This window comes from Dendropsophus ebraccatus, chromosome 9 (genome assembly GCF_027789765.1).
Source record: "Dendropsophus ebraccatus isolate aDenEbr1 chromosome 9, aDenEbr1.pat, whole genome shotgun sequence".
In the NCBI taxonomy this organism is placed as follows: domain Eukaryota; kingdom Metazoa; phylum Chordata; class Amphibia; order Anura; family Hylidae; genus Dendropsophus; species Dendropsophus ebraccatus.
In genome coordinates, this window is record NC_091462.1 from 35,136,495 (window position 1) to 35,163,362 (window position 26,868).

The window sequence follows — 26,868 nt, forward strand, 5'->3', positions numbered from 1 at the left end:
AAATGCAGCGAGATTAACATAAATGTAAAACATAAGATTGTAACTGCATGCAGCTACCACCAGAGGGTGCAAGGAACATAATAGTATAAACTGTGTAATAAGACTCCATTGCCCTTTCTAGTGGAAGCTGCATAGTCAGCACATACATACATACATACATACATAATATATATATATATATATATATATATATATATATATATATATATATATATATATATATATATTTATATATATATATATATATATATATATATTAAATCTACATGTATGATGAGAATCTGGAGCTCTGTAATAAATGTTAGAAATGTTACACTTACCTTTTCTTACATGGAAGTATAATCAAGTGTTTGTCTAACCCAAAAATGGCAAATGACAGAAAACCCTGTGAAAATTTTAAAAATCAGAGGTTACTTTTAACAGTATGCTCAGACTTGTCCTATTACTATATACTTAAAGTAAAAAAAAAAAAAGTATTCCGTAAAAAAAATAAATATATACAAGCAAAATATCGTGGGGGATACGAAAACTCAAATGCGAAGGGGGGGGGGGGAACTGGGAGAACTTTCTGCTCAGAAAACAAGCAGAATGACACTATGGTCAGTCCACCCTCAAGGCCTGAGTGACTACATTATGTATAATAGCTGCTTCATTATCTTTATTGGTTCCACTCCCTTTGTTGGCTTAAAGCAGCCGTGTGCCAAACTGCCGTGGCCTAGAGTGACTATGGCCTAGGCTTGCATCTCTCTGTCCCTCCTACCCGCCCTCTTCATCATTAGGAATGCCCCAGGCAGATATTCCCCTATTCATCAGCTGTGTGAATACTGCACATGGGCTGGATCATTTACGCACCTGTGCAGTGTTCACTGCAGAGGAATAGCAAAAATCCTGCCAGTGGCGTTCCTAATGATGAAGAGGGTGGGGAGGAGGGATGGAGGGGTGGTGCAAAGTTAGGGCACAGAAACTCTAGGCCACGGCAGTTTGACACAGGGCTGCAAGTTTAAAAGTTGTTTTTTAGGACAATAACTGCATCACCTGCAGATCTTGGATTAAAAGCAGCTATTGTTGACTGAAAAAAATTCATAGGCTTGCACATGATTTTAGGCCATAATATACATTGCAGTTAACCTACCTGACCAAAGTTAAAGACTGCGCAAAAAAACTGAAGTTCCACATAAAGTCTTCCGGGTTCTGGATTAAAAAGCCACCAGAAACAACTGGACACGTTCTGGAAAAGGAAGGAGCACACTTATATTATAGTAGCAGACCACACCAGCTTTAAAGTGAGATTATTAAAATGGGTTGAATAGATCTGAGGTGAGAACAATTTTCACTCTTTAGGAAGAACTGCATTGTGTGTACATGATATATACAGAAGCAATCACTCCTCTCTTCAGATCCACTTACTGCAAAGAGCCCCACGACGAGCAGCAGGCAGAGCAGGACGTGTCTCGCTATCTGTCTGTCCCCAATGTGGAGATGATGCTGTTCTTCCTGGGACAGGGCGCATCTCTGGGAATTGCAGCGACTTAGGCATTCATGTGCTTTTAGAGGGAAAAAAAATACAATGTGAGATTCTCCAGTACTACACCACAGACTTTCCTGTGATCGATCTAGTCTCTTACTTTTCTCATATCATGCAAACTGGCTTCAACAGATAATAGTGCCTGATCTCTACTGCCCTTTATCTTGTAAAATCATGTTTATAAGAACACTGTGTATAACAGCAGCACCCACATGAGCACCAATCTTGGTGATCGATGGGCGTTTACGGAACCTCCACATGGCTCGGCAGGTAAGCATTGCCTAATCGTTCCCCTCATCTGTTTACTGATGGCCAGCCCTATTACAGGAAGGGGATACCTGTTTGGCCATGTGCAATAGGGCCCATAAACAGCAGGTGCAGGTGTCCTCTCATTAAATGGTTAAGCTGGCAGCCAAGGGACTGGTAAAGGCCCCTATACACCCTGCCAATGTTTGTACTAATGCTGCAACACATTATTGTTATGGTCTATTGTACAAGATTAACAAAGTGATAAAAAATACATATATGTGTATATGCACAGGTGCCAGAAATGCTATTGGGGCACCTCATCTCAAAAATGACATGCATTTTAAAGATGTACCCAAAAATTATACCAAAATTAAACCCTCAACACAGCACATCCTACTGACCAACAGAATAAAGTCAACATGTTTTTTTTTTAATGCCATAAAATGGAAAACCCGATAAAATTGAGTTTATTTTCTGTTTAACGATAGCTTGTTTCACAATGCATTACATGTTAAAAAAAAAAAAGAATTATGTTAAATAGTAAGAATTTCTGGGAGAAAAAAAAACATGGTCCAAAAAAGAAAATTGTAGGTTGAAAATATTGTATCATGAGGCCATTGTAAGTTGAGGGACAACTGTATATTATATATATATATATATATATATATATATATATATATATATATATATATATATATATATATATATATATATATATATAAAAAGTTATAACACTGACAAGTTATGGGAACATGACACTCATTATATGTAGTCTAATATACATGAGACTGTTTCATATGAGTGACCTGATATAGGACATCATGACTATACAGTGCACAGAAATCTTCATGTAGGTCAGCAAGGCATCCCAGTATAATGCTAACACTCTGCATACTGTACCGTCCTCGATGCTGGGGGCCTCATTTATATTCAGCATATTTGGAGAGTCCACAGGTTGACACACGTCTCCGTTTTCCTGTCCACACGCACAGATCTCTGTATGTGGGAGACACCACAATGTTATTACTGTGCTGCCGCCAATGAGCTAGAAAGACGGCCGACTTGTTTTCTAACTGTCTGAGGAACATTTTTTCAGGGAATTACATAAGTTATTCATATTCCTTCTTGGAAATGTAACTTCTTGGCAATGTTATCACCTTAATTTTTTTATTTAGCAATAATTTATCGTAATAATCTAGTGCATGGCAATATTAACTTTTTTTTTTAAAGCCAGATAGGACAACCTATTTAACCCATTTTTACTAGGGATGAGTGAAACTCGAGCATGCTCGGCATTTGATAACCGGTGGCGGAGGTAGTTGGATGCGGCCCGAAGGCTGCCTGGAAAACACGGATACAGCAATAGGATATATCCATGTTTCCCAGGACTCCCTAGGACCGTATCCAACTTTTGCAGCCACCGGTGATCAAATATACACCCTTGCACCATTCTGACCGCCTATTACTTTTTCTAGGCCCTGCTGTTTGTTAGCTATTGATGCCATTAGTTTTGGTGCCAGATATATTAAAGAGGTATCCAAGGGGGCAGTCACCGCTGCTTATTTCTCATCGGAAGAGCAGTAGTGACCGGCCCCTTGGCTACCTACTCTCATTAGTATATCGGGCACTAAAACTATGGGGCCACAGGTCCTCTTTAACAAAGCAAGATTACAGGGAATTATTAGATTCACATTACAAAGTCTCACCACTCGCTGCCAAGGCAGGTTTATACTGATCAGTCACCATACTGGCTCACTGTCAGGAATTATACAGCAGCATTACAAAAGGTTTCTCACAGCTGAGGATTTGCTTCAATGCAGTCCTTGCTGAAGAACTTTCTCACCTGTCCTGAGACTTTGCTATAGTGCATCATCCAAGAGACCAAGATGCAGACTTTTAAAGTTGTACTAGCAGAAATAACAAGAAAGTCCAACAGCAACGTGCATCCACATATCGTGCCTATTTAGAGGGACCGTCTAGTGCTGCTGGTTCTCCATTGATTTTTAAAGTTGTACTGTCACTCATGTTATCTCAGCGGCTGCTGTCCAGTCATTTTTCTTAGTGTAGTATGTGTCTTTTTAAAGGAAAATGGTTTTAATCCTTGGTGCCATTGACCGTGTTAGCGACGGAGGGGGGTTCTGCCGTGGAGTCTCCTCTCCCCACCTCGGTCCGGTGTTGTAATACATAGCACTGCTGTTTCAGCAGCTGCTAAGAACGTCACACGTGACAGTATCACTTTAATAGGACTCCTTCAAGGACCACTGATTTATGGTTGTATTACAACAAAACAGCAGATATCTTTCGAACACACATAGCTTTATTCTTACCTGCTGGAGTATTTGATGGTGTACTAGCTCTGATGGGACTCTCCTGCTTGGATTCTGTGGTAGTATCTGCAGTCCGGGTACTACTGCTCTGGGAAGACTGGTTCAGTACTTGGTAGTTGCCATCTTGTCCATTTCGACTCATGCACATAAGAGAAATGCCTGATAGCATTATGGTGACACACAGCACTATTGTGGTGCTGATAATCTATAGTAAAGTAGAAGAAAGACATACAGATTTATGTGCAGGATGTCACCACAAGTAGACTGTATTCACATGCTGCAATAGAATTGTACTATTAAGACTCTGGTTGTCAATATAAAAAGGACGGTTGTGGCAACTGCTGGAGACATGATAAAGTGAGTCCTCTCTGTCAGTAGAGCGATCAATATTGATTGAGATGATGAAGGGGTTAATCACAGCTGTCTATACAGTCACCATGATGTATACAGCCTTTTGTGGTATATACTACCTGCTGATGAAGTTTATCAATGGGGTTAAGAAATTTTGGCTATCACATAAACTAATCTGTGAACTAGTTTGTTAGGCATGGAGAAATCTCATCCAGGTTTAGCAGCTAGTGCCCTATTACACATAGTATCATCCGAACGGGGGTTGCGTAATAGCCAGAGATTCGCTGACAGACTAATTAATGTTTTTGTCAGCCGCTCGCTTCCTTTTCAATAGCTTAAAAGCCACTGTTTGTATGGTGCACAACTCTATCTAATAGGGGATGTATGGCTGATGAACGCAGGAAAGAAGAGCAATCCAGTGATCATTAGTGTGGCCCTCCCTGAACAAGAGTCGCTCTATGAGGCTGTTTTCATGTTTTTCTAACCTCTTTGAATAAAAATAATTCTAAGCAGAATGCATTCATAATATGTCTGTCTAGTACTTGATACTGCCCATAGATAAATCCCAGACTTACCTGAGCCTTCCCATAGAAGAAAGCAGAGTCAATGCTATCCACATCGCGTTCCCCGACACTGACAAGAACACACACTATCATCACAGGAATGCTATGGGGGTAAACACAATATAACATGATACAGACGTTAGTCTATCATGAATAATCCTAGATTATCAATGATATAGACATCCGCAAGTCACTCACTTACCCCCATCCAGCCAGGGCTATTACCACCGTCGGAATATTCCCAACTTCTCTCTTTGTCAGTAAAAACAAACATAAAGAGATCAAACCTAGGAGTAAAGAACATTTTGAGGTTATAAATCAGAATATAATAAGTGTTTATTAGTGTTTTCTCCCCAAAATGAACCTTACATATTCCTTTTCAACCATCAGAGCTATACTAATAATCTTATTTATCAAAACTGCGCTTTATTCGAACATCCATATTAACATACCTGTCCACAGATAAGTACTGTAGAGGGCGCTGTAAAGGATGACAAACACCAGGATCTGCCCCACAATGTTCCTCTCTTTTATGATGAAGTACCATAACACCATCCCAATGCAGACAATGAGCTGAAGAGAGAGAAACTTTCAGAGAGTGCTGCAGGATTTTTGCTGGATATATACAACCCCTCCATGTAGAAGAAAGCAGAAAATAACAAGAACGACAGATCTACAGATATTACACAGAGTATTTACCAAGCTGAAATTTTCATTCAACATCACAGACTTTACCCCGATCCAGAAGGAAATAGGAGAATGAGATTTTACTTGGCTGAAGAAACGTTTCAAGTTTCAAACTTCAAATTCACTGGATATTTTTTAAGATGATATTTCAGCTGCTCTATAAAGGAGCAGATATTACTGCCAGGGCTGTGGAGTCGGAGCCGGAACTAGTTTTGGCTGGAGTCGGAAAAAATGTACTCACTCCAGCTTTAAAAAAAAGTTTTGCTCATCAATATATATTATGAGCAACATTCTAATAGGACACTGGCCCTATTAGATAAGGATGGTCGGGGAATATATCAGTAATAGGACACTGGCCCTATTAGATAAGGGTGGTCGGGGAATATATCGGTAATACAGCACTGGCCCTATTAGAAGGGGATGGTCGGGGAAAGGTTGTCGGCCACTATTTGGCAGTTTGTTTCTGAGCTGGAAGAGTCCATTGTGTGGGGGGGAGATCTGTGCTGTTCTCTTTCTGGATGCTGGATGACTGTATATGAGCAGCAGTGTAATATAGATATATCCTGTGTAATATAGAGGAGGAGGAGAAGAAGACATAAGTAGTGTAGCAGTAAACTCTGTCCTCAATGTGGTGTTTTTCTTCAGTGTTCTATGACTGCAGCTGTGTGTGTGTGTGCGCGCTATGGCTACAGCAGTGTGTGTGTGTGTGTGTGTGTGTGTGTGTGTGTGTGTGCGCGCTATGGCTACAGCAGTGTGTGTGTGTGTGTGTGTGTGTGTGTGTGTGCGCGCTATGGCTACAGCTGTGTGTGTGTGTGTGTGTGTGTGTGTGTGTGTGTGTGTGTGTGTGTGTGTGTGTGCGCGCGCGTGCTATGGCATGCCCCAACACCCACAGTGACCCCTCTATATCACTATGTGTGACTTCTCTATATCACTATGTGTGACCCCCTGTATATCACTATGGCTGACCTTTATATTACAGGGTTCTGGCATTGTTAGCAGTGTTTCTGTGTGCATGGTGAATATTTAGTTAGAAACATAGACGATTGTCAGCAGGAAAAGACCACCTGCTCCATCTAGTCTAGTTGTGAATAGTTCAGGACATGGAGGCTGGGGCTGGAGACTGGCTGCATCCACTGCACACACAGGAGAAGCTGCTTTATATCTTTGCTCATTCCCTCAGTAGTCGCTCCGGAATCATGTAGGACATTAGGGCTGCTGAGCCAGTGTGATAAATAACTCCCCTGGTATATGACCGGCCATTTATGAACGAGCAGGAGTCTGAGTTGGTCCTGATAAAACTCAAGAAACGGAGTTGAAGTCGGAGCTGCGGCTTTCGACTCCACATCCCTGATTACTGCTACATATGCAGCTGACAGATCCATGTTAAAGGAGAAGTCTGGCCATTTTTAAAATCCGGCAGCAGGGAAATTTAATAACGAGTACGAATTTACCGGCCTCGGGAGCCCGGTGTACATGTCACGACCTGGATGATAGACTGGCCGCTTAGCCAATGAGTGACTGAAATGACTTCTTGCCCCAGTCACTGATTGGCTGAGCGGCCGATCCATCAGCTGGGTTGTGACGTGTGGAGCGCCGGAGATCCTGAAGCCCAGTTGGGGCCCCAAAGCCAATTCCACCTCTCACCGCCGGCACGGAGAGAGGTAGGTTCGTACTTGTTATCAAATCCCCCCGGCTGGATTTTAAAAATGGCCTTTAATAAGTATTATTTACAGATGACAGGCCCACAACAGACTCCAAAAAATATATGATAGCAAACATTGTGGGAGGTTGAAGTCCTGGCTCTACCCGACCTTTAGTGATTATACTAGGCTGTATGGCTATCATATGTTTGTTGGTGTAGTTTCTCTAAATGTCACATACTGATATACTGACAATATCTACTGTGCCTTAGCTTTGCAGTCTTGCATTGCGGTATTCTTGCTTATATCCATACGGATATGCTGTCTTAGAACTCACACTTCCTCCTTTCTAATTCTGGAAATGACATCTGTGAATACGTGCCTGCCACTTCCCTAGTGTATGCGCCTTATGTTTGTTGCCTTCGTATTTAGGACATGACACGATTTTGTTCTGTTTGACCAGTCTTTATTTCTTCTCTTTGTAATTGTGTCTTCCCTTTCTGCATCTAATGTATATCGCATTGTAGGTTGTATGTTTATATTCAATAAACATGAACGTTTCGGGAAATGTAAAAAAACAAAAAACATGGTTATGTGCTTTAACTTTTCTAGTTCCCCATACCATTTCTGACCACATGGTTTTTATTCTGAGGAGCCCCAATATCAAATATAATCTGCTAGGGAACCAACCTTTGAAAACTAACTTTGCGTATCGAGATGCAGTAAGGGCGATTCTTTGTTTTAGGGGACAAACCCTTTAAAGTAGTTCTCCACCTTAAATGAATTTGCCCCCTAGCCACAGGATAGGGGACAAGTAAGAGATCACAGGGGGTCCGACCAACATACCCCTGGAAATCCCCAGATTGCCCTCTTGGCATCTTTATTTAGAACAAAGTTGTAGGTACGGCACGTGATCCATGGCTCTATTAATTCTCTATGGAGCTGCCGTAAAGAGCAGAGTGCTGTACTTGGTTCTCTCCGCTGGCTCCATAGAGAATCAATAAAGCCGCAGGTCACATGCTGTATCTGCAGCAGATCTGAAGATCACCAGGGGGTACGTTGGTCGGTCCCCCCGAGATCTCAAACTTGACCCCTATCCTGTGGATAGGGGGCAAGTTAGTTTAAGAATAGAGTCTCTTTAGGAGTAAAGAGTTGAGATGCAACACAGACACTAACCTGAGCAAGAAGTAGATTTGCAGTAAGCATATGAGGAAGCTTCCTATATTTTTTGCTCAGAAGTAAAACAGCCAGAGACCAGATCTGTGAACATAAAAGATTTTAAAATGATCACCTCAGACACACACAGGCATTGTGTTACATTTCCCATAGAACTGTACAATGAGTTACAGGGTACAACTGGAGACAATGTTACAATATAATTGAAGGCCCGGACATGTTAACAACCTACAACAAAGCTCAGTAATGAGCAAAATGTAAACAGAAAATTGGTTTCTGAAATCCAATCAATATGAAGCGTTCCTCTACATCCAATGTGTACACTCACCAGGGAGACCAGGCTCACAATGCTGATGTCAAAGCTGACGTTTTGCAGAGCCCAAACTAGAGGCTTAGGATCCATTGTAGGAATAGTCAACAGCCAGGCCGAGACATACATGATTGGAGCAGACACGAAGGTGCTGATCACCATTCCTGACGTGATCTGAAAGCAAACAGAGTAAGGATTACATTACACCGTAATTATACCATTATACCATATTGCCGTATAAAATAATTATACCATCCTGTTTGCACTATAACATAGATCACCGCTGTGCCACACAAACAACCTTCGCAGTAACTGGAGGAGTTGACAGTTCTTCCATGGGTTATGGGTGTGAAGTTGAAAGGGTCACATAACCCGCAGCGGAATTTTCATTCCTCTGCCAGTATGTGACCCGGCCCCTTTAATCCCCCGCAGCATACATTACCTGCTTGGCTCCGCGGCTGTGTGTGAGGCTCCCGGCTACCCATCAGTCAATCAGTGCACGGCAGCACTGATTGGCTGATGAGGAGCCTCACACACAGCCGCAGCGCCGAGCACTGATTGGCTGATGAGGAGCGAGGGGAGTCGGGAGCCTCACACACAGCTGCGGCGTCAAGCAGGTAATGTATGCTCCGGGCCGAGGGCTGCGGGCTACGGGGGTGGGGGGGTGGGGGGGGGCTAAAGGGGTCGGCTTGCATATCCGTAGTGGAATGAGAATTCCGCTACGGATATATAACCCCCCATAGACCTTTACACTATCAGGATCCACAGCGGATTTCCATGCAAATTCGGAGTGTGAAATCCGCTGAGGATCCGGTACGTGTGAAGCTACCCTAATATGTTTTAGACAGATTTATCAATCAGGACCAGCATGAAAGTAATGACATGTTGCCTTTAAAGGGGCTATCCGGATAGGCTGTCAATGTTAGATTGTGGGTATCTCACCATTGCAAATCGCTGACACAGCCTCTTCATTGCTCATTTGTCCTCATCCTTGCATCACTTTACTATTTGCCATCAGGGCATGCTGGGAATCATGGCTCTCCAGCTTTAACAAAGCTACAGTTTAGGGGACACGGATATAGTTTAAAGCGAATCTGTACCAGCCACCACCCACCCCAAACTGCTGATACCGTTTTCTAGCCTTCAGCCTGTATTATGCCTAAAAAGTGTCTGTGTAGTAACACTACAGCTAATGCTCTTTTATTCTAGATATATTTTCTATAAGGTAAATAATTCCTTAAAGGGGAAGTCCAGACGTGGCAGATAATTCCTGCTGCAGGATTTGCATATGGATTACATCACAGATCTGGTTGAATCACAGAATATCACCAAAAGTATTGGAAAAGATGAACCGTGTAAGGCATTGCAAATCTGCTGTAAGCCTCCATGTCTGGACCTGTTCTTTCATTAGAATCATCATTATTATTATTTTTTAACACTGAGTCTAGTAGCAGTGTACCTCACTCAGCAGTACAGTTGGGCAGTGTATAATATAGCATATATGGCAAGAAGTTTTATGGGTCTCATCAGATGTTGTTCTGTCTCTTCCTAAATCGGTTAACGAGTACCTACCCTGAAGTGTGCCGACCTGATCAGCATAAAATCCATTCTGCAGCCAGAATTTAGGGTATTTGTGGGATCAAACACACATGGTCAGTTCCGTGCATGAGCCCAATTGGATCAGAATGGGGCTTGCACCCCAGTTCCGACTTGGCGTGGTCATATACACGAATATCTAAACTTCTAGCTGCAGAATGGGTTTCATGCTGATCGGGTCAACGTACTTCAAGAAAGGTACGCTTTGGTGGTGGAGTAATTGTCTTAACACATAGAATCCAAAGAACCACACTTCTAGCTGTATAGAAACATAATTCTAACACATACAATCTCCACTTCCATGTTGAACTGGTTTGCAAATATAGCAACTCCTGGGGCGACTGGGAAGACTCCGTACAGAAATGCATAGTTCGATAAACTGGTGTGGTTGACTGTAGAATCGTTCTGATCCAACAGCTCCACCATTTCCCTGCAGATAAGCGGCAAGACCAGCCTGGAAGACAAGAAATATAGAGAATTAGGGAGGTGGATAGAAAACTTACAAACATGGGTGACTATAGAGTTACATCATGAGGAGTGTTATACGGTTATATAATATCCTGAGGAGTGTTATACGGTTATATAATATCCTGAGGAGTGTTATACGGTTATATAATATCCTGAGGAGTGTTATACGGTTACATAATATTCTGAGGAGTGTTATACGGTTACATAATATTCTGAGGAGTGTTATACGGTTATATAATATTCTGAGGAGTGTTATACGGTTATATAATATTCTGAGGAGTGTTATACGGTTATATAATATTCTGAGGAGTGTTATACGGTTATATAATATTCTGAGGAGTGTTATACGGTTATATAATATTCTGCGGAGTGTTATACGGTTATATAATATTCTGAGGAGTGTTATAAGGTTATATAATATTCTGAGGAGTGTTATACGGTTATATAATATTCTGAGGAGTGTTATACGGTTATATAATATTCTGCGGAGTGTTATACGGTTATATAATATTCTGAGGAGTGTTATACGGTTATATAATATTCTGAGGAGTGTTATATGATTATATAATATTCTGAGGAGTGTTATACGGTTATATAATATTCTAAGGAGTGTTATACGATTATAATATTCTGAGGAGTGTTATACGGTAATATAATATTCTGAGGAGTGTTATACGGTTATATAATATTCTGAGGAGTGTTATACGGTTATATAATATCCTGAGGAGTGTTACACAATTATAATATTCTGAGGAGTGTTATACGGTTATATAATATTCTGAGGAGTGTTATACGGTTATATAATATCCTGAGGAGTGTTACACAATTATAATATTCTGAGGAGTGTTATACGGTTATATAATATTCTGAGGAGTGTTATACGGTTATATAATATTCTGAGGAGTGTTAAATGGTTATAATACTCTGTGGAGTGTTATAGGGTTATATAAAATATTCTGAGAAGTGTTATACAGTTATATAATATTCTGAGGAATGTTATACGGTTATATAATATTCTGAGGAGTGTTATACGGTTATATAATATTCTGAGGAGTGTTATACGGTTATAATATTCTGAGGAGTGTTATACGGTTATAATATTCTGAGGAGTGTTATACGGTTATAATATTCTGAGGAGTGTTATACGGTTATATAATATTCTGAAGAGTGTTATACGATTTTAATATTCTGAGGAGTGTTATACGGTTATATAATATTCTGAGGAGTGTTATACGGTTATAATATTCTGAGGAGTGTTAAATGGTTATAATACTCTGTGGAGTATTATAGGGTTATATAAAATATTCTGAGAAGTGTTCTACAGTTATAATATTCTGAGGAGTGTTATAGGGTTATATAAAATATTCTGAGAAGTGTTCTACAGTTATAATATTCTGAGGAGTGTTATAGGGTTATATAAAATATTCTGAGAAGTGTTCTACAGTTATAATATTCTGAGGAGTGTTATAGGGTTATATAAAATATTCTGAGAAGTGTTCTACAGTTATAATATTCTGAGGAGTGTTATATGGTTATAATACTCTGTGGAATGCAGCAAGTGCTGGAATCCTCTACACAGACACCAAAGAGCACTGAATTATACAGGTCCTACTGAAATCAATGGGCTGCAGATGTAAAGCATAGATGTACCCAGCCCTCCGAAATGACTTTCTCATCAGTAGAGAATGGAACAAGAAAAACAGGGTATTTAAAGGGGAACTCCAGCAAAATGTTTTATTTCTTTCAAGTCAACTGGTGTCAAAGTTATATGGATTTATAATTTACTCAAGTCTTCCAGTACTTATAAGCTGCTTTATGTAATGCAGGAAGTGGTGTTTTTTTTCCAGTCTGACACAGTGCTCTCTGCGGACACCTCTGTCCATAACAGGAACTGTCCATAGCAGGAGAAGTTTTCTATGGGGATTCGCTACTGCTCTCGACAGTTATAGGGAACCAACTAGCATGATTGTGCTGATATGGTTCACAGCAGCACAGTATAGATCTACTGTGCAGTATGCAGAGCATACTAGCTGTGGCTGCTGCAGTAGCTTAACAAAGGAGTAAAATACGTTTTATTACGCCACACAAGGCTGGGAGAGGGGTGGCAACTAGTCATCTGGGCAGGGAGCCGTCTGTGACTAGCCAATGCTCTCTGCCTGTCAGTGCGCAGATGATTGACAGGTAGAGAGACCCATTAGCCACAATGTCTGTCAATTATCACCACACTACATGCTGAGAGGTAGAGTGCCACGACTAGTTGCCGCCCCTCTTTTTTCCCCTTTAGTAAAGCTACCGCCGCAGCGGTTTTGCTCCTCGAGCTGCACAGTAGATATATACTGTGCTGCTGGGAACTATAGCAGCACAATCTTGCTGATTGTTTACCTTTTCTTTTTTTTTTTTTTTTATACCAGAGACCCCATCTAGCGAAGAGACCAGCGAAACAAAGAAGGCTGCATTCAAGGTTAAGTATAAGTCTATACATAGGGAAGGCATTCTGCAGAAACTAGAGCTTCCCCAAGCACAGAGGATATGAAACTGGGCACACAGAACCCAAAAAATAAAGATTTTGTATAAAAGACGTGTAAATGTTTCCTCCAAAGGGACATGTGCATTCCAGACAACAACATTACAAACCATAACACATCACATCATGTAAGAACTGGTACTTACTGACGCACGCAGCATTAACCCATTCTTCACAATATGCTATTGAACATCTACCCATATACACTCTGTGTAATAAAAAAAAAGCAAAACAAAAACCCTTCTGTTTAGTAAGACTGGGCCAATATATGACAAAGAAAGTAGTCTCTGAGCCCAACACTTGTCTCTCTCATCTGCTTTTGCAACTCCCTAACAATATCTTATGAACACACACAGGTTCCATATACAGTGTGACTATGCTCACACGTATATTTTCGTAGAAGTACGGCCGTTGTTGCCAATTGCAACAATGGCCGTGCTTAATACGAAAATGTTACTTTGCCTTCTATGGAATCGCGGCCGCTCGCTCCATAGTGTGCAGTGGGGAGTTCTGATGTGGGCACACACGGATGCGCCAACATCAGAACTCTGCGGCGCTAGAGATCATCTAGCCGGTCTCATACAGTGTGTAAACATGGCCTAAGACGGTGAAAGAAATAGTGGTCATGGATCACGGTTTCCCCAAGCTTCCTCCCTATGTCTAGGAGACTCCAGTAATGCACATCTCACCGCTCGGGTCTTTAGTTAGTCCTGTTTTTTTTTATAGAACGGTAAGTAGGCTGGTAGTCAGGGAACGCTGATGTTTAACTAGGGCTCCGATGAGCAGGGTTAGTTTATTTTGCCTGTGTGAATAAGGCTCTATTTTATGTTTTGAGCAAATAAAGAACAAGAGATGTCTTGCTTTGAATTGTGTCCCTGCCTGCTCCTTTATCTCTACAGAACTAATCTTTAGCAATGCAAAGCTCTGATCCTAAAACTTCACTATCACTTTTAAATAACACAAGACACAAGAGTGCTTCAGCATCCAAGGTAGTGCAAAATCTTAAAATAGTCATTGGCTGCACAGGTATGTACATGCTACATTTTGAGTCATATGGGTCTTTAGCAAGCATATCAAGGAGACATGTCCAAAAGTTGTGATCAGACAGATTATGTTGGTGGAGATAGGGATTGGGCGTGATGGAAAATCACTGCCTGACCCCTTTGTTCTGGAAAAGATAAGCTGCAGCCAGAGCTCTCTGGCTGTGACTTAACCCTCCTCATAGAGAATACAGGAATGCTAGGCCATGCTGAATGTTGCTGTGTATGGAGAGAGGACAGGAGATAACTGATGATCATTCGGCCATTAGTTCTTGAAGGTGTATGGCCACCTTTAGCCTTCATTTAATCTGATCTCGTGTAATGGACAAGTAACTCATTTTGCTTGAAGTGTAAATGAGAAGGAATGTGCTGAGTTTTCCATCAGCAGAACGGGAAGGGACAAGCCTTTCACTAACACAGCTTATCACCTTGTCAAACAGATCAACCTTTTACAACATAGTAATAAAAGTTCTCTATCACCTCGCTTAACCATAAACCATACTTACAGCTTTGCGGTGATCAGTAGCAGCAAGGCAAGAAAAGATGATTTCTTTAGCTTACTGGTCTGCCCGACCATTGTGAGACCCAGATAAAATAAAGCTGAGCCAGAGAAGGATCTGGCCAGACCATCCAGAAAATTCTCCAAGTAGACAGGAATCTTCTGACCAAGTGCAAAATTAAAGGCGATGCCTATAAATACCATAAATACTATGGGGTTCTGGAAGACACGGAGAAGGGCGAGTCCCAAGATCTTCATCTTGCCTTGTGAAGCGTTTGGATTTTCCCTCCATTTCTGGATCTCGCAGAGAACAAACCCCAGAGGGTTTAACATCATGAGCGATACAGGTGCCACCAGGTATATGTACTGGAGGTATTTGGGATAGGTGGATTGGTACAAGGCATCAACTAGGGAATAATAACAAGAAAGATTAGAATAGCAGAATAGATGTAGACTGGTTTTTATACCTAAGATCTCTATATTTAATAATGGCTGTGGCCTGTGCTGCTCAAATGATACAAGAAGTCATATCTTTTATTGTCTGTACTGATATAGATTGTTTGTTTCTCTTTCTATACGCCAGATTGATTATTTTCGGCTGTTATTTTATCTGGGGTGTTGCCCCAACCGTTTGTGCCTGATTTACACCTAAATAAAGAACTTTAAGAAGAAAAAAAAAAAAAAGCAGAGCTATCAGACCAATAATATACACGGATATGGCGTCCATTAGCGATCCACATTTTCCCGTATATTTACCATCTAGGGATGGGAGGGGATAGTCAAAAGGCCAAATACAGGTCCAAGCATCTACTAGAAAGTAGTAGATGCTTGGAACAAACTTCCAGCAGATGGGGTTGGTAAATCTACAATAACTGAATGTAAACCTGAAAATAACTGGTGTTCAGAAATATTTCTTAAAATGCCCTCTTAGTAACCCTGTTGCCATTTCCAGTAGGATTTTGGTACTTAAAAGGTTTCTACCATCCTGTTGTGGCTGCAGGATATGCATTAAAATTTCCCAGGAACTCCATAGCGCACTGCTAAAGTGACCCTTATATGGGAATGTTTAGAGTCTCATAGACTTACATAGCTATGCAATCCTATGGGCCTTCTGGCAATTCTGTATATCGCTCGCTTTAGCAGTGGGCTATGGAGTTTGAATCTGTATCCTGCCGCCAAAGAGTATAATAGAAACCCTTTAAAGCGACTCTGTATCCACAATCTGACCCCCCCCCCTCCCCAAACCACTTGGACCTTCATATAGCTGCTTTTAAGCCAAGATCTGTCCTGGGGTCCGTTTGGCAGGTGATGCAGTTATTGTCCTAAAAACAACTTTTAATCCTGCAGCGCTGTGTCTAACGGCCGGGGCTTACATTTGTATATGCATTAGGCTGGCACAACCTCTCTGTCCCTCCTCATCATTAGGAATGCTCCAGGCGGATTGCTTCCTATTCCCCACCTGTGTGTATAATGAACATGGGCTGGATCGTTAATACACCTGTGCAAAGCTCAAACAGCAATAAATGTTCCTGGATTTTTCCTAATGATGAGGAGGGTGGGGAGGAAGGACGGAGAGGTTGTGCCAGCCTAATGCATATACAAATGTAAGCCCCGGCCGTTAGACACAGCGCTACGGGATTAAAAGTTGTTTTTAGGAGAATAACTGCATCACCTGCCGAACGGACCCCAGGACAGATCTTGGATTAAAAGCAGCTATCCGAAGGTAAAAGTGGTTTGGGGGGGGGGGACAGATTGTGGGTACAGAGTCGCTTTAATGTCACACATGGCGGCCTTATATTTAGCATTTCAGGATTCCATACCTCCTATACAATTCTGTCCCCTCTGGCTCTCTTCTCAGGAGTCAGCTATCTTTACTTCTAGGGTATATGTCCACACTACGGAAATCAAACAGAGAACTCCCCCTGGATTCTGTCGCTCAACCCCCCCCCCCCCACTCCCGTTTTAGATTCTGCAAGTCCCATAGACTTTATTCTATGGTCAGGCGGATTCCGCTGTCTACCAGAAGAATGAACCTAATCGCTGGAAGTTCTCCACGTGGTTTCCGTAGTGTGGACATACCCTTATTCCTGGTTCCTGGAGTCTCCTGTAACACTTCTAGGCGGCTGCTTGGCGCTGCATCTACACCTTTTTTCTTGGAAGTCTTTACTGAGTGACCCAATGTCTTCCTTTTACAAGTTTTTCTATGTCTCGTTGTTTCAGACTAACCCTCCATACTTTTCCTATACTGTACATATATTTAGTATCTTTAGCTTTTGTTACATTGTATATCCTACGGTCTCAGAAACAGATGTCATTACTAGAGATGAGCGAACCTCGAGCATGCTCAAGTCCATCCGAACCCAAACTTTCGGCATTTGATTAGCGGTCGCTGCTGAACTTGGATAAAGCCCTAAGGCTATGTGGAAATCATGGATATAGTCATTGGCTGTATCCATGTTTTCCAGACAACCTTAGAGCTTTATCCAAGTTCAGCAGCCCCAGCTAATCAAATACCGAACGTTCGGGTTCGGATCGACTCGAACCAGGTTCGCTCATCTCTAGTCATTACATTTTACTAAATAAAAGACCATGTGCACTGTACAACACTAACATAAGCCACATTTTATTCCCATTTTACTTTTAGGGTTTCTTGAAATTGGGTTCCATCCAGTGAAGCTTACGAGTGAACCCTTCTCTGGTCAAACACAAGATCTTACCTATGGGATAGCCAAGTGCAAAGTCATTGCTTTGAGTTGCAAATATAGGGAAGAGTCCAGCTTTGCTGAAGCGGCCTTCAGGGCTTGCCACCAATAGAGTCAGCACGCAGACGACAAGGAACACGGACGCTTTGGCGATGAGGATGCTGTACAGGAATGACCAGCTGACGCCAGAGAAGTCCAGGACAACCATGTTTTTGAACAAAAGTGCAGGAAGTGCAAAACGGGAAACATAGTTGCCAAGTCCTTTTGCCTGTGTGGGCGTTATAATATTGGCTCTACCCGCGATGTAGCCACATAGGATGATACCAAAACACTCCAATAGTGCGGGGAACAGTCTGTTTATAGACATGGTGGGGCTGCCATTAGTGACGTTTGCTAGATCACCTAGTGACTCCGTCATACTGACAGTGGCAGACAGGTTCTTCCAGAGATGCTCAGAGATGCTGGCCATGTTCTTCCTCTAGTTGTCTGACTTTAGGCAAGTTTCAGCTTTATGCCAAATTTCTCCATGGGGATTCATGGTGTGCTAATGGGAAGATGGACAAAAAATGAGTAGGAAAGTGTTAAAGTAGTGAAAAAAGAAAGCTTTATGTTCCTGTGAAGACTACAACACTTAGCCTTCTATATCGGAGACCCCCCTCCTTTCTAATACACTACAACAATACATTATTATTAGCTATGTTATGGATACAGTGGTACTGCAACTTGAGTGAATATTCCCTATTTTTGTGAATAAGAGTACAAAAATAATTCATGATCCCCCTTCATCATATAACATGATTCCAAAATGTATTATTGGGACTTTATCCAACAAAGGAAAATATTCACTCAAGTTGATGAAGCGATGATAATCCATCATCTCTGCCTGCAAAGAATACTCCAACGAATGCAGGCCTGTATTTAGAGTTCATGCTGCCCTAGGCACCTTGCTTGCTGAGGCGCCCCCCCCCCCCGGCACTGGCTGGTTACATGCATGGTATATACCCTGGCACTTGGGTGTCGCTCTGCTTGATGCCCGCTGTTCTCATCAAACAGACGTGATGGAGGAAGGAAGGAGGCCGGGGACGTCTTAGTTTGGGGACAGCTTCTGTCCAGTGTGGGACTGGGGCACCTGGGGCCCACCAATATAGAACCAGTGAGACACGACATGCTGACCCGCTCCTTTCCTGAATTCATCTGTATCTGTGACAAATCCCTACATTTATACAGCTCTCCGGCTAGGCTGGGAGTTGTAGTCTCTGAGAGGACAACCCTGTAATAAATCACTGTGTGCCGAGACTCCTGGAGGCTGCAATCTGTGGGTGACAACCATCAGCCCTGAAGGTCCAGCAATACATCTGTCTACGCTGTACTACAACTCCCAGCATATCCTGAGGGCTGAAGACTGTCAGTACATGCTGGGAGTTCTAGTTCCTGTAGCTGTTGTAGTTGGGTCCTAGGTGCATCATACACTGGAAGCTTTGTGGGAGATCAGAATACAGAGATCTGTGGGGGCTCAGTGCAGGGAAGTGACCCCAGAATATCACTAATATGGTAGGGGGAGATGTTTTTGTTCTATCCCCTATTAGTGATGTTCTGGGGTCACTTCCCTGCACTGAACCCCCACAGATCTATGTATTCTTATATGCCACAAAGCATCCAGTGTATAGGACCCAACTACAACAGCTGCAGGCACTACAACTCCCAGCATATGCTGAGGGCTGCAGACTGTCGGTACATGCTGGGAGTTGTAGTGCCTGCAGCTGTTGTAGTTGGGTCCTAGGTGCATTATACACTGGATGCTGTGTGGCATATAATAATACAGAGATCTGTGGGGGCTCAGTGCAGGGAAGTGACCCCAGAATATCACTAATATGGTAGGGGGAGATGTTTTTGTTCTATCCCCTATTAGTGATGTTCTGGGGTCACTTCCCTGCACTGAGCCCCCACTGATCTATATATTCTTATATGCCACCTAGGGCCCAACTACAACAGCTGCAGGCACTACAACTCCCAGCATGTACCGACAGTCTGCAGCCCTCAGCATATGCTGGGAGTTGTAGTGCCTGCAGCTGTTGTAGTTTGATTCTAGTTTAAAAGTTTGTGCTAGTGTACTGTAGTGTACGCGGGGCTGTGTCAGTACACTACCGCAAACCATACACTGACCCATTTAGACCCCAATAGTACACAGGCTCTGCACACTATAGAAGTGTTTACAGTGCAGTTACTAATGACTCACAGGTGACGTCTTCTCCCATTGCCGTTGCTCACTTTTTGCTTTCTTCTCCATCTGGCGCAACCATCATGAAGACTTCTCTGACCACAACTCATCTGCAGGCGGGCAGCTGGGGGTGACTGGGGAAGGGGGGCAGCTGGGGGTGACTGGGGAAGGGGGGCAGCTGGGGGTGACTGGGGAAGGGGGGCAGCTGGGGGTGACTGGGGAAGGGAGGCAGCTGGGGGTGACTGGGGAAGGGAGGCAGCTGGGGGTGACTGGGGAAGGGAGGCAGCTGGGGGTGACTGGGGAAGGGAGGCAGCTGGGGGTGACTGGGGAAGGGAGGCAGCTGGGGGTGACTGGGGAAGGGAGGCAGCTGGGGGTGACTGGGGAAGGGAGGCAGCTGGGGGTGACTGGGGAAGGGAGGCAGCTGGGGGTGACTGGGGAAGGGAGGCAGCTGGGGGTGACTGGGGAAGGGAGGCAGCTGGGGGTGACTGGGGAAGGGAGGCAGCTGGGGGTGACTGGGGAAGGGAGGCAGCTGGGGGTGACTGGGGAAGGGAGGCAGCTGGGGGTGACAGGGGAAGGGAGGCAGCTGGGGGTGACTGGGGAAGGGAGGCAGCTGGGGGTGACAGGGGAAGGGAGGCAGCTGGGGGGGGGCTGAGGAAGGGAGGCAGCTGGGGGTGACAGGGGAAGGGAGGCAGCTGGGGGGGGGCTGAGGAAGGAAGGCAGCTGGGGGGGGACTGGGGAAGGGAGGCAGCTGGGGGGGCTGAGGAAGGGAGGCAGCTGGGGGGGCTGAGGAAGGGAGGCAGCTGGGGGTGACAGGGGAAGGGAGGCAGCTGGGGGGGGCTGAGGAAGGGAGGCAGCTGGGGGGGGCTGAGGAAGGGAGGCAGCTGGGGGGGCTGAGGAAGGGAGGCAGCTGGGGGGGGGACTGGGGAAGGGAGGCAGCTGGGGGGGACTGGGGAAGGGAGGCAGCTGGGGGAGACAGGGGGGAAGAGCTGGGGTGACAGGGGGGGAGCAGCTGGGGGTGGCAGGGGCAGGGCGAGAATCTGGGGAGGCAGGGGGAGCATCTGGGGTGGCAGGGAGAGGATGGGGGCAGCTGGGGTGGCAGGGGAGAAGCTGGGGGGACAAGGGGAGAAGAGGGAGCAACTGGGAAGCAGAGGAGCAGCTGGGGCACAGGCAGGGGGAGCAGATGGGGGGCACAGGCAAAGGGGGCAGATGAGGGCAGGGGGGGCAGATGGGGGGCACAGGCAGGGGGAGCAGATGGGGGCAGGGGGAGCAGATGGGGGGCACAGGCAGGGGGAGCAGATGGGGGCAGGGGGAGCAGATGGGGGGGCACAGGCAAAGGGGGCAGATGGGGGGCACAGGCAGGGGGAGCAGATGGGGGCAGGGGGAGGAGCTGTGGGGGGGGAAGAGGGAACAGCCGGGGGCAGAGGCAGACCGGTCAGGTCCCCCCAAAGCAGCTTCGTGGCGTCCGGGGTGAGCTCCTTCCGGCACACGCTGCTTCTATCTCAGGCCGGCAGCTCACCCCTGCAGCCCCGCAGTGCCCGAACTTCTTCCTGCTGCAGCGCTCGTGACGTCATCGCGCCGAGCAGGAAGAAGTTCGGGCACCGCGGGGCTGCAGGGGTGAGCTGCCGGCCTGAGATAGAAGCAGCGTGTGCCGGAAGGAGCTCACCCCGGATGCCCCGTTTCGCACCCTCCCCCCCGGCCGCGGACAAGGCACCCGCGGTCCGGTACTAGGGCGGCGGGGGTTAAAAATATTTTTTTTATTAAAAAAAATATATTTTGATCCCTGTAAGTGCAGCCCCCTGCAGGGCGCCGCCCTAGGCACCGGACCACGGGTGCCTAGTGGCAAATACGGCCCTGAACGAATGTCCACGACAACTGGAACTCCAGCCAAGATGGAGCTACAAGAAAGCACTGCAACAGTGACTATTTCCCATATGCAGGTAAATGTTGTAATGGCTAAACACATTGCCATAAAGGTGAGTGTGACGTCCCGCACTCCACCAAGAGTACGGGGAGGTTAGCTGGGTATAGAGTCACCCCAGAACTCCTTTCTACACAGGCCCAGGAAGGCTGGTAAGGCAGCCACCATCTCTCGTTTAGATATAATCATATTATATTGGGCCAGAAGCCAGCCCTGTAGCATGTAGTGTTAGCTTGAGAACATGGTGTGTGGATTTGTGAATCGAGATACAAAAACAGCCCCAGATTAAATGGAATGGAATTGCCTTAAGGGCACACTAACAAAACACTATATACATGTTAGAGGATATATACAATGATCAGATGCAAAATACAGGCAGTGATACAAACAGGGTTAGCAAAAGTCCATTACCATATGATGTGGGTCTTGGTTGTAAAGTGAATACATAGGAGGCGAGTGCTGCTGAGTGGTTTCAGGAACTCGTCCAACATGTAGACATGACGTCCCCTTGACAAAAAACACTGCTCGATGCCAAGGCTCCAGTACATATACCCCTGCCAGGCACACACCACTCCCATGTGTGGGACGGTCCGAGCCCCCCTTCCCCCAGGCTGAAAGCCAAAACCCATACAATCCAAAAAGGAGTCATAACTCTACAACACTGGGTCATAGGAAGGTGGTTCTGGTACCACTGGATGTGGCCGGGCCCCTAGAAGGTTTGGAGACAAAGCATGGCTTCTCTAACCAGCTCTGACTACCAATTCCGCGTATCTCTACCCCAGTTTCCCAGGAGTGAGACGCAGGATGTTATGGAAATACGGCTCCTGTCCGTCTGATCCACCTCCATGCAGCTAGGGGAATTTGCTATCAGGGTCTTGGGCGACTATGGCAGCGGGAGATTTCACACTAAGGGGCATTGAGGGCTCTGGACAGCCGGGCCCCACTGTGGAGTTTGCTTCCCTGCAGAGGGCCTGATCTGTACAGTTAATGAATCTCCATGTATACAATATACTAATGCATCCCCATAAATACAGTATATATTGATATACATACACGCTGCCGCCGCTATAACACATGTAGCCAGCGAGTGGGTGAGGGCCGGTGGGCCGCGGAGAGCTACCCGGGTGATCACTAGATTGTTCGGGTGATTACTGATTGGCTGAGCGGGACGTGTAGCCGGGAACGGCCGAAGCATGCCGGATTGCAGAGCAGGTAATGTATATGCTCAGGCCAGCTGGGGGTTAACAGGTCTCCCAACATACTCGCAGCAGGGTGTCAATCCTGCTACGAGTATGTCTGCCCATAGAGATTACAAGCCAGGGATTTGCAGCGCATCAGTTGTGTGTGTTTGTACCCAAAGAGTAGGTTTACACTACGGAACCAGAGCTGGGAATTTTCGACGGATTCCGTAGCTCGTACCCATTCACGTCCGCGTGCCTTTCCACCCATGCCATAGACACCATTCTATGCACGGCCGAATTCCACATTCCACTGAAAGAATTAACAAGTCAATTTCTTTCGGCAGACAGTGGAATCGAGCCGCCCATAGAATGGTGTCTATAGAGCTTGCGGAAAGGCGTGCGGCCGTGAATGCATACGAACTACGGAATCCATCGGAAATTCTCCGCTTTTGTTCCGTAGGGTGAACCTACCATAAAGGTGGAACCTATTTGCAAGATGAGGGTATGTTTAAACTGAGTAAAATAGGCCTATTTTACTCAGTGTGAACATACCCTAAAAGTACTAAGTTGGTAAATACACAAAGCTTTAACCAGAGGAAACGAGTCCTCTCAAAAACACCTTGGCTGAAAAAAAAAACATTTTCTGTCCGTTTCCATTCATTTATCACCCTAAACTCGGATGCACAGTGCTGTTTGCTGGGGTCCACACACAATAATATCACATTTATTGCTAAGCTTCAACACTATTCCAAAAAATAAAAAATGAAAACCCTCTAAGCAAATGTGTTTATCGCATGATATTGTAAGATCTATAGAATTAGCCTCTATATATTCGCCCATGTGCAAGCATAAAAAATACTATGGACATGGCCCATTGCTGCCCCCCTGTCCTGCAGCTCATATAGCTATCTGTGTCACTGGCCTCATAACGTTATTTAATGGGGTATTTCAGCTCTTTGATACAAGCCGGCCAACCCCTGCAAATTAAAGACAGAACATCTATTACACAGAAAAGCGTTTGTGCTGAATCTCCTAATCTCATGTGATAGAGGACAAGTACTGGGCTGCCGCCAATGGACACAACAATGTCTGTGATCTGTAGGAAGTCGATATGATCTGTAGTGAGACTATCACCCTCCGACAGACAATGCAACAATCTACAGAGACAAGATAAAACCATACCCCACCAGCTGACACAGCAGAAAATAGCAACACCTAAAGGGAAAGAGTCATTAGGGGAATATGAAGTCAATAAAGCCCTATGTCACACCCGGCCACAGCTTATATAAACAATAGCAGGCCTTTATCCTCTATCCTGACATACACCATAGACGGCAATGGAATTATTGTGTGGTAAAATGCTATGGGAATGATCAGGTCGTGTGCATATGGTTAGATACAAGACAGGACAGGCTTTAGGGCCCTATTATACGGCGCCATAATCTGCCGCATGAGATTATCACGCCATGTAATAAAGGCAAAGATCAGCCAAAGAGCTGGTCATTGGCTAAGCATTGTCATTTAAACTAGCAAAAAAAAAAAAAACGCCACTAGCTGCACAATGCTAGGTGATAGTGTAAAAATAATAAAGTTTATACTTATGCTCCCCCAGTGTCCTGCAGCCTTTCTCCTGTGTTCCCTGCTCTCCGCTAACGTTTCTGGCTCAGTCTCTTCAGTAAAAGGCCGCTAAGCCAATCACTGGCCATCTCGGCTGAGTGGCCAGTCACTGTAGAGACCGGGCCAGAAACGTCGGTGATCAAAGAACACAGGGGAAAGGCAGCAAGACACCGGGGGAGAATAGTATGTATAGTAAGTATGTATGAATGTTTTTTGGTTTTTTTATGTAAAAGGCAAGGGTTGCTTGGCATTGCTAACGAGATATGTGTGTGTGTGTGTATATATAATATATATATCTCTACACACCACTTGCTGCCTGAATATCGAGCCGTGTATGAGCTAAGTAAGTACCAATCTAGCAGATCGGCACTCACTTACTTGGAAATATCAGGCTGTCTAATAAGGCCTTAGAGGTTTATGGAACCAGCTTTTCTCTATTTACTTACCAGTACTTAGCACTGAGACCCCAACCGATTAAAACTTTTGACAGTTTAACAGCCGTAGGAACACATTAAATTGCACATGTAACAATAATCTGCCACAGAGAGATGCAGGTCCATGCTGGCGGTAGAGCGGAAACTACACAACACCCAGAGAACTGAACAGGACATTGTGGCCCGAACCCACCGTGTCCTATGGTTGCATATGGCCGCGTCTCTCCAGAATGGCTGGTGGCAGAGAGGACCAGAGTGACAGGATGTAGAGAGAATACCACAGATAAGTATAGGGTAGTTTCATAGTAAGCTATAGAAGACTGTAAACACTTTCTTGAATAATTCGGATGACCTCTATATAATCTGAACAATAGAAAAAGGGAACAGTAAAAAATTTTAAAAATTCCACAAGTTATCCTAACATTACCCCTGGTTGGCTTCAGACTTGTGTGGTTTTCTGCTCGTACGTCCACAACTACATCATTATGTAATAAAAGTTATGCAATGTCTTCTTTCAATTCCTCCACAGATCTGTTAGCTATCAGCCTCAACATACAGAGGCTGAAGACCTGCACATAGTAACGAAAAGCCACAGAGACAGGTCCATCCAGTTCAGTCTGTTACCCTGCAGTGTGGATCCAAAGCAAAGACATGGGGTAGGGGCCAATATTCTTCATTTTATGGAGAAAAATTCCATCCTGGCTCCAAATCCGTCATTCAGATTAATTCTCCAGATCAATGAATGATCCTTCTCCAAAATCTAGGAACCTGTGATGTTCTGAAACTATTTGCCGAAGTTCGGGTTCGTATGAACCTGAACTATCGGCTTCTGATTCCCGCTGTCTGCAGCCTCCGTGAACAGGGTGGATACAGCCTTACGGACCGCCCGGAAAACTGGGATACAGACATTGGCATAGGCTGTATCCCAGTTTTCCAGGCAGTCCGTACGCTGTATCCACCCTGTTCACGGAGGCTGCAGACAGCAGGAATCAAAAGCCGATAGTTCAGGTTCATACGAACCCAAACTTCGGCAAATTTGCTCATCTCTAATATTCACACATCCGTAGTGCAGCCTGCGACCCCGGCCCGGACTATGAATGTGCATCCGTAGTGCTCCACGGAGCACTACATTAATACATCATTTCACTAGCGATCTGTGCCACAAAAAATGGTCCGCATTACAACATGTCTTTTTTTTGCGGGACAAATCACAGCCCACTATACATGTACAGACGTGTGAATGGGGCCATTGAATAACATTGGTTTTATGTTCTGTCCGCAAATGCGTGCCCACAATTGTGGACAAAGCAACGGACGTGTGAATATAGCCTTAGAAAGCACGGGCCAGACAGCAGAAAAAGAAAAACGCCACACTACCCCTCTAACCCCTTCACGTCAGCAATCCATATATACAATGGTACCTTGGCTTAAGAGTAACTTGGTTTAACCTTTTAAGGACATATGATGTACCCCGTACGTAATATGTCCCCAGGAGGTGTTCAGAGCGGGGCCGCGCGGCGACCCCGCTCTGAGCTGCCGCGATCTCGGGTGCCGCATGTAGCCCAGGACCGCGGCTATTAGCGGGCACGGTCCGATCGTCGTGCCCGCTAATTAGATAATCTGAGGCAGCTGCCAAAGTTGACAGCTGCCTCCGATTACCGGAATCAAGGTACCGATAGAAAGAACACATCATGGCGCAAAAAATTACACATCACACAGCCCCATAGACCAAAGGATAAAAGCGCTATAAGCATGGGAATAGAGCGATTTTAAGGTACGTATATTTGTAAACAATGGTTTGAATTTTTTACAGGTCATCAGATAAAAGAAAAGTTATACATGT

The 26,868-nt window shown here is 44.7% G+C and overlaps 1 protein-coding gene across 4 annotated transcripts in view; it reads right to left on the reverse strand.

Moving 5' to 3' along the window:
• The window catches only part of GPR155 (G protein-coupled receptor 155), a 43,228-nt gene that overhangs the window by 9,908 nt on the left and 6,452 nt on the right, over positions 1-26,868 (reverse strand). For all 4 annotated transcript variants that reach the window (XM_069982959.1, XM_069982960.1, XM_069982963.1 and 1 more), the window contains exons 2-14: positions 17,673-18,201; positions 14,963-15,362; positions 10,713-10,878; positions 8,847-9,002; positions 8,519-8,602; positions 5,468-5,588; positions 5,218-5,302; positions 5,028-5,118; positions 4,102-4,306; positions 2,675-2,770; positions 1,408-1,544; positions 1,133-1,228; positions 321-385 (exon numbers count right to left, since the gene is read on the reverse strand). In XM_069982959.1, the coding sequence (XP_069839060.1) occupies positions 321-385; positions 1,133-1,228; positions 1,408-1,544; positions 2,675-2,770; positions 4,102-4,306; positions 5,028-5,118; positions 5,218-5,302; positions 5,468-5,588; positions 8,519-8,602; positions 8,847-9,002; positions 10,713-10,878; positions 14,963-15,362; positions 17,673-18,126 (2,156 nt within the window). In that variant the 5' untranslated portion in view covers positions 18,127-18,201. The remainder of the gene's footprint in view (positions 1-320; positions 386-1,132; positions 1,229-1,407; positions 1,545-2,674; positions 2,771-4,101; positions 4,307-5,027; positions 5,119-5,217; positions 5,303-5,467; positions 5,589-8,518; positions 8,603-8,846; positions 9,003-10,712; positions 10,879-14,962; positions 15,363-17,672; positions 18,202-26,868) is intronic.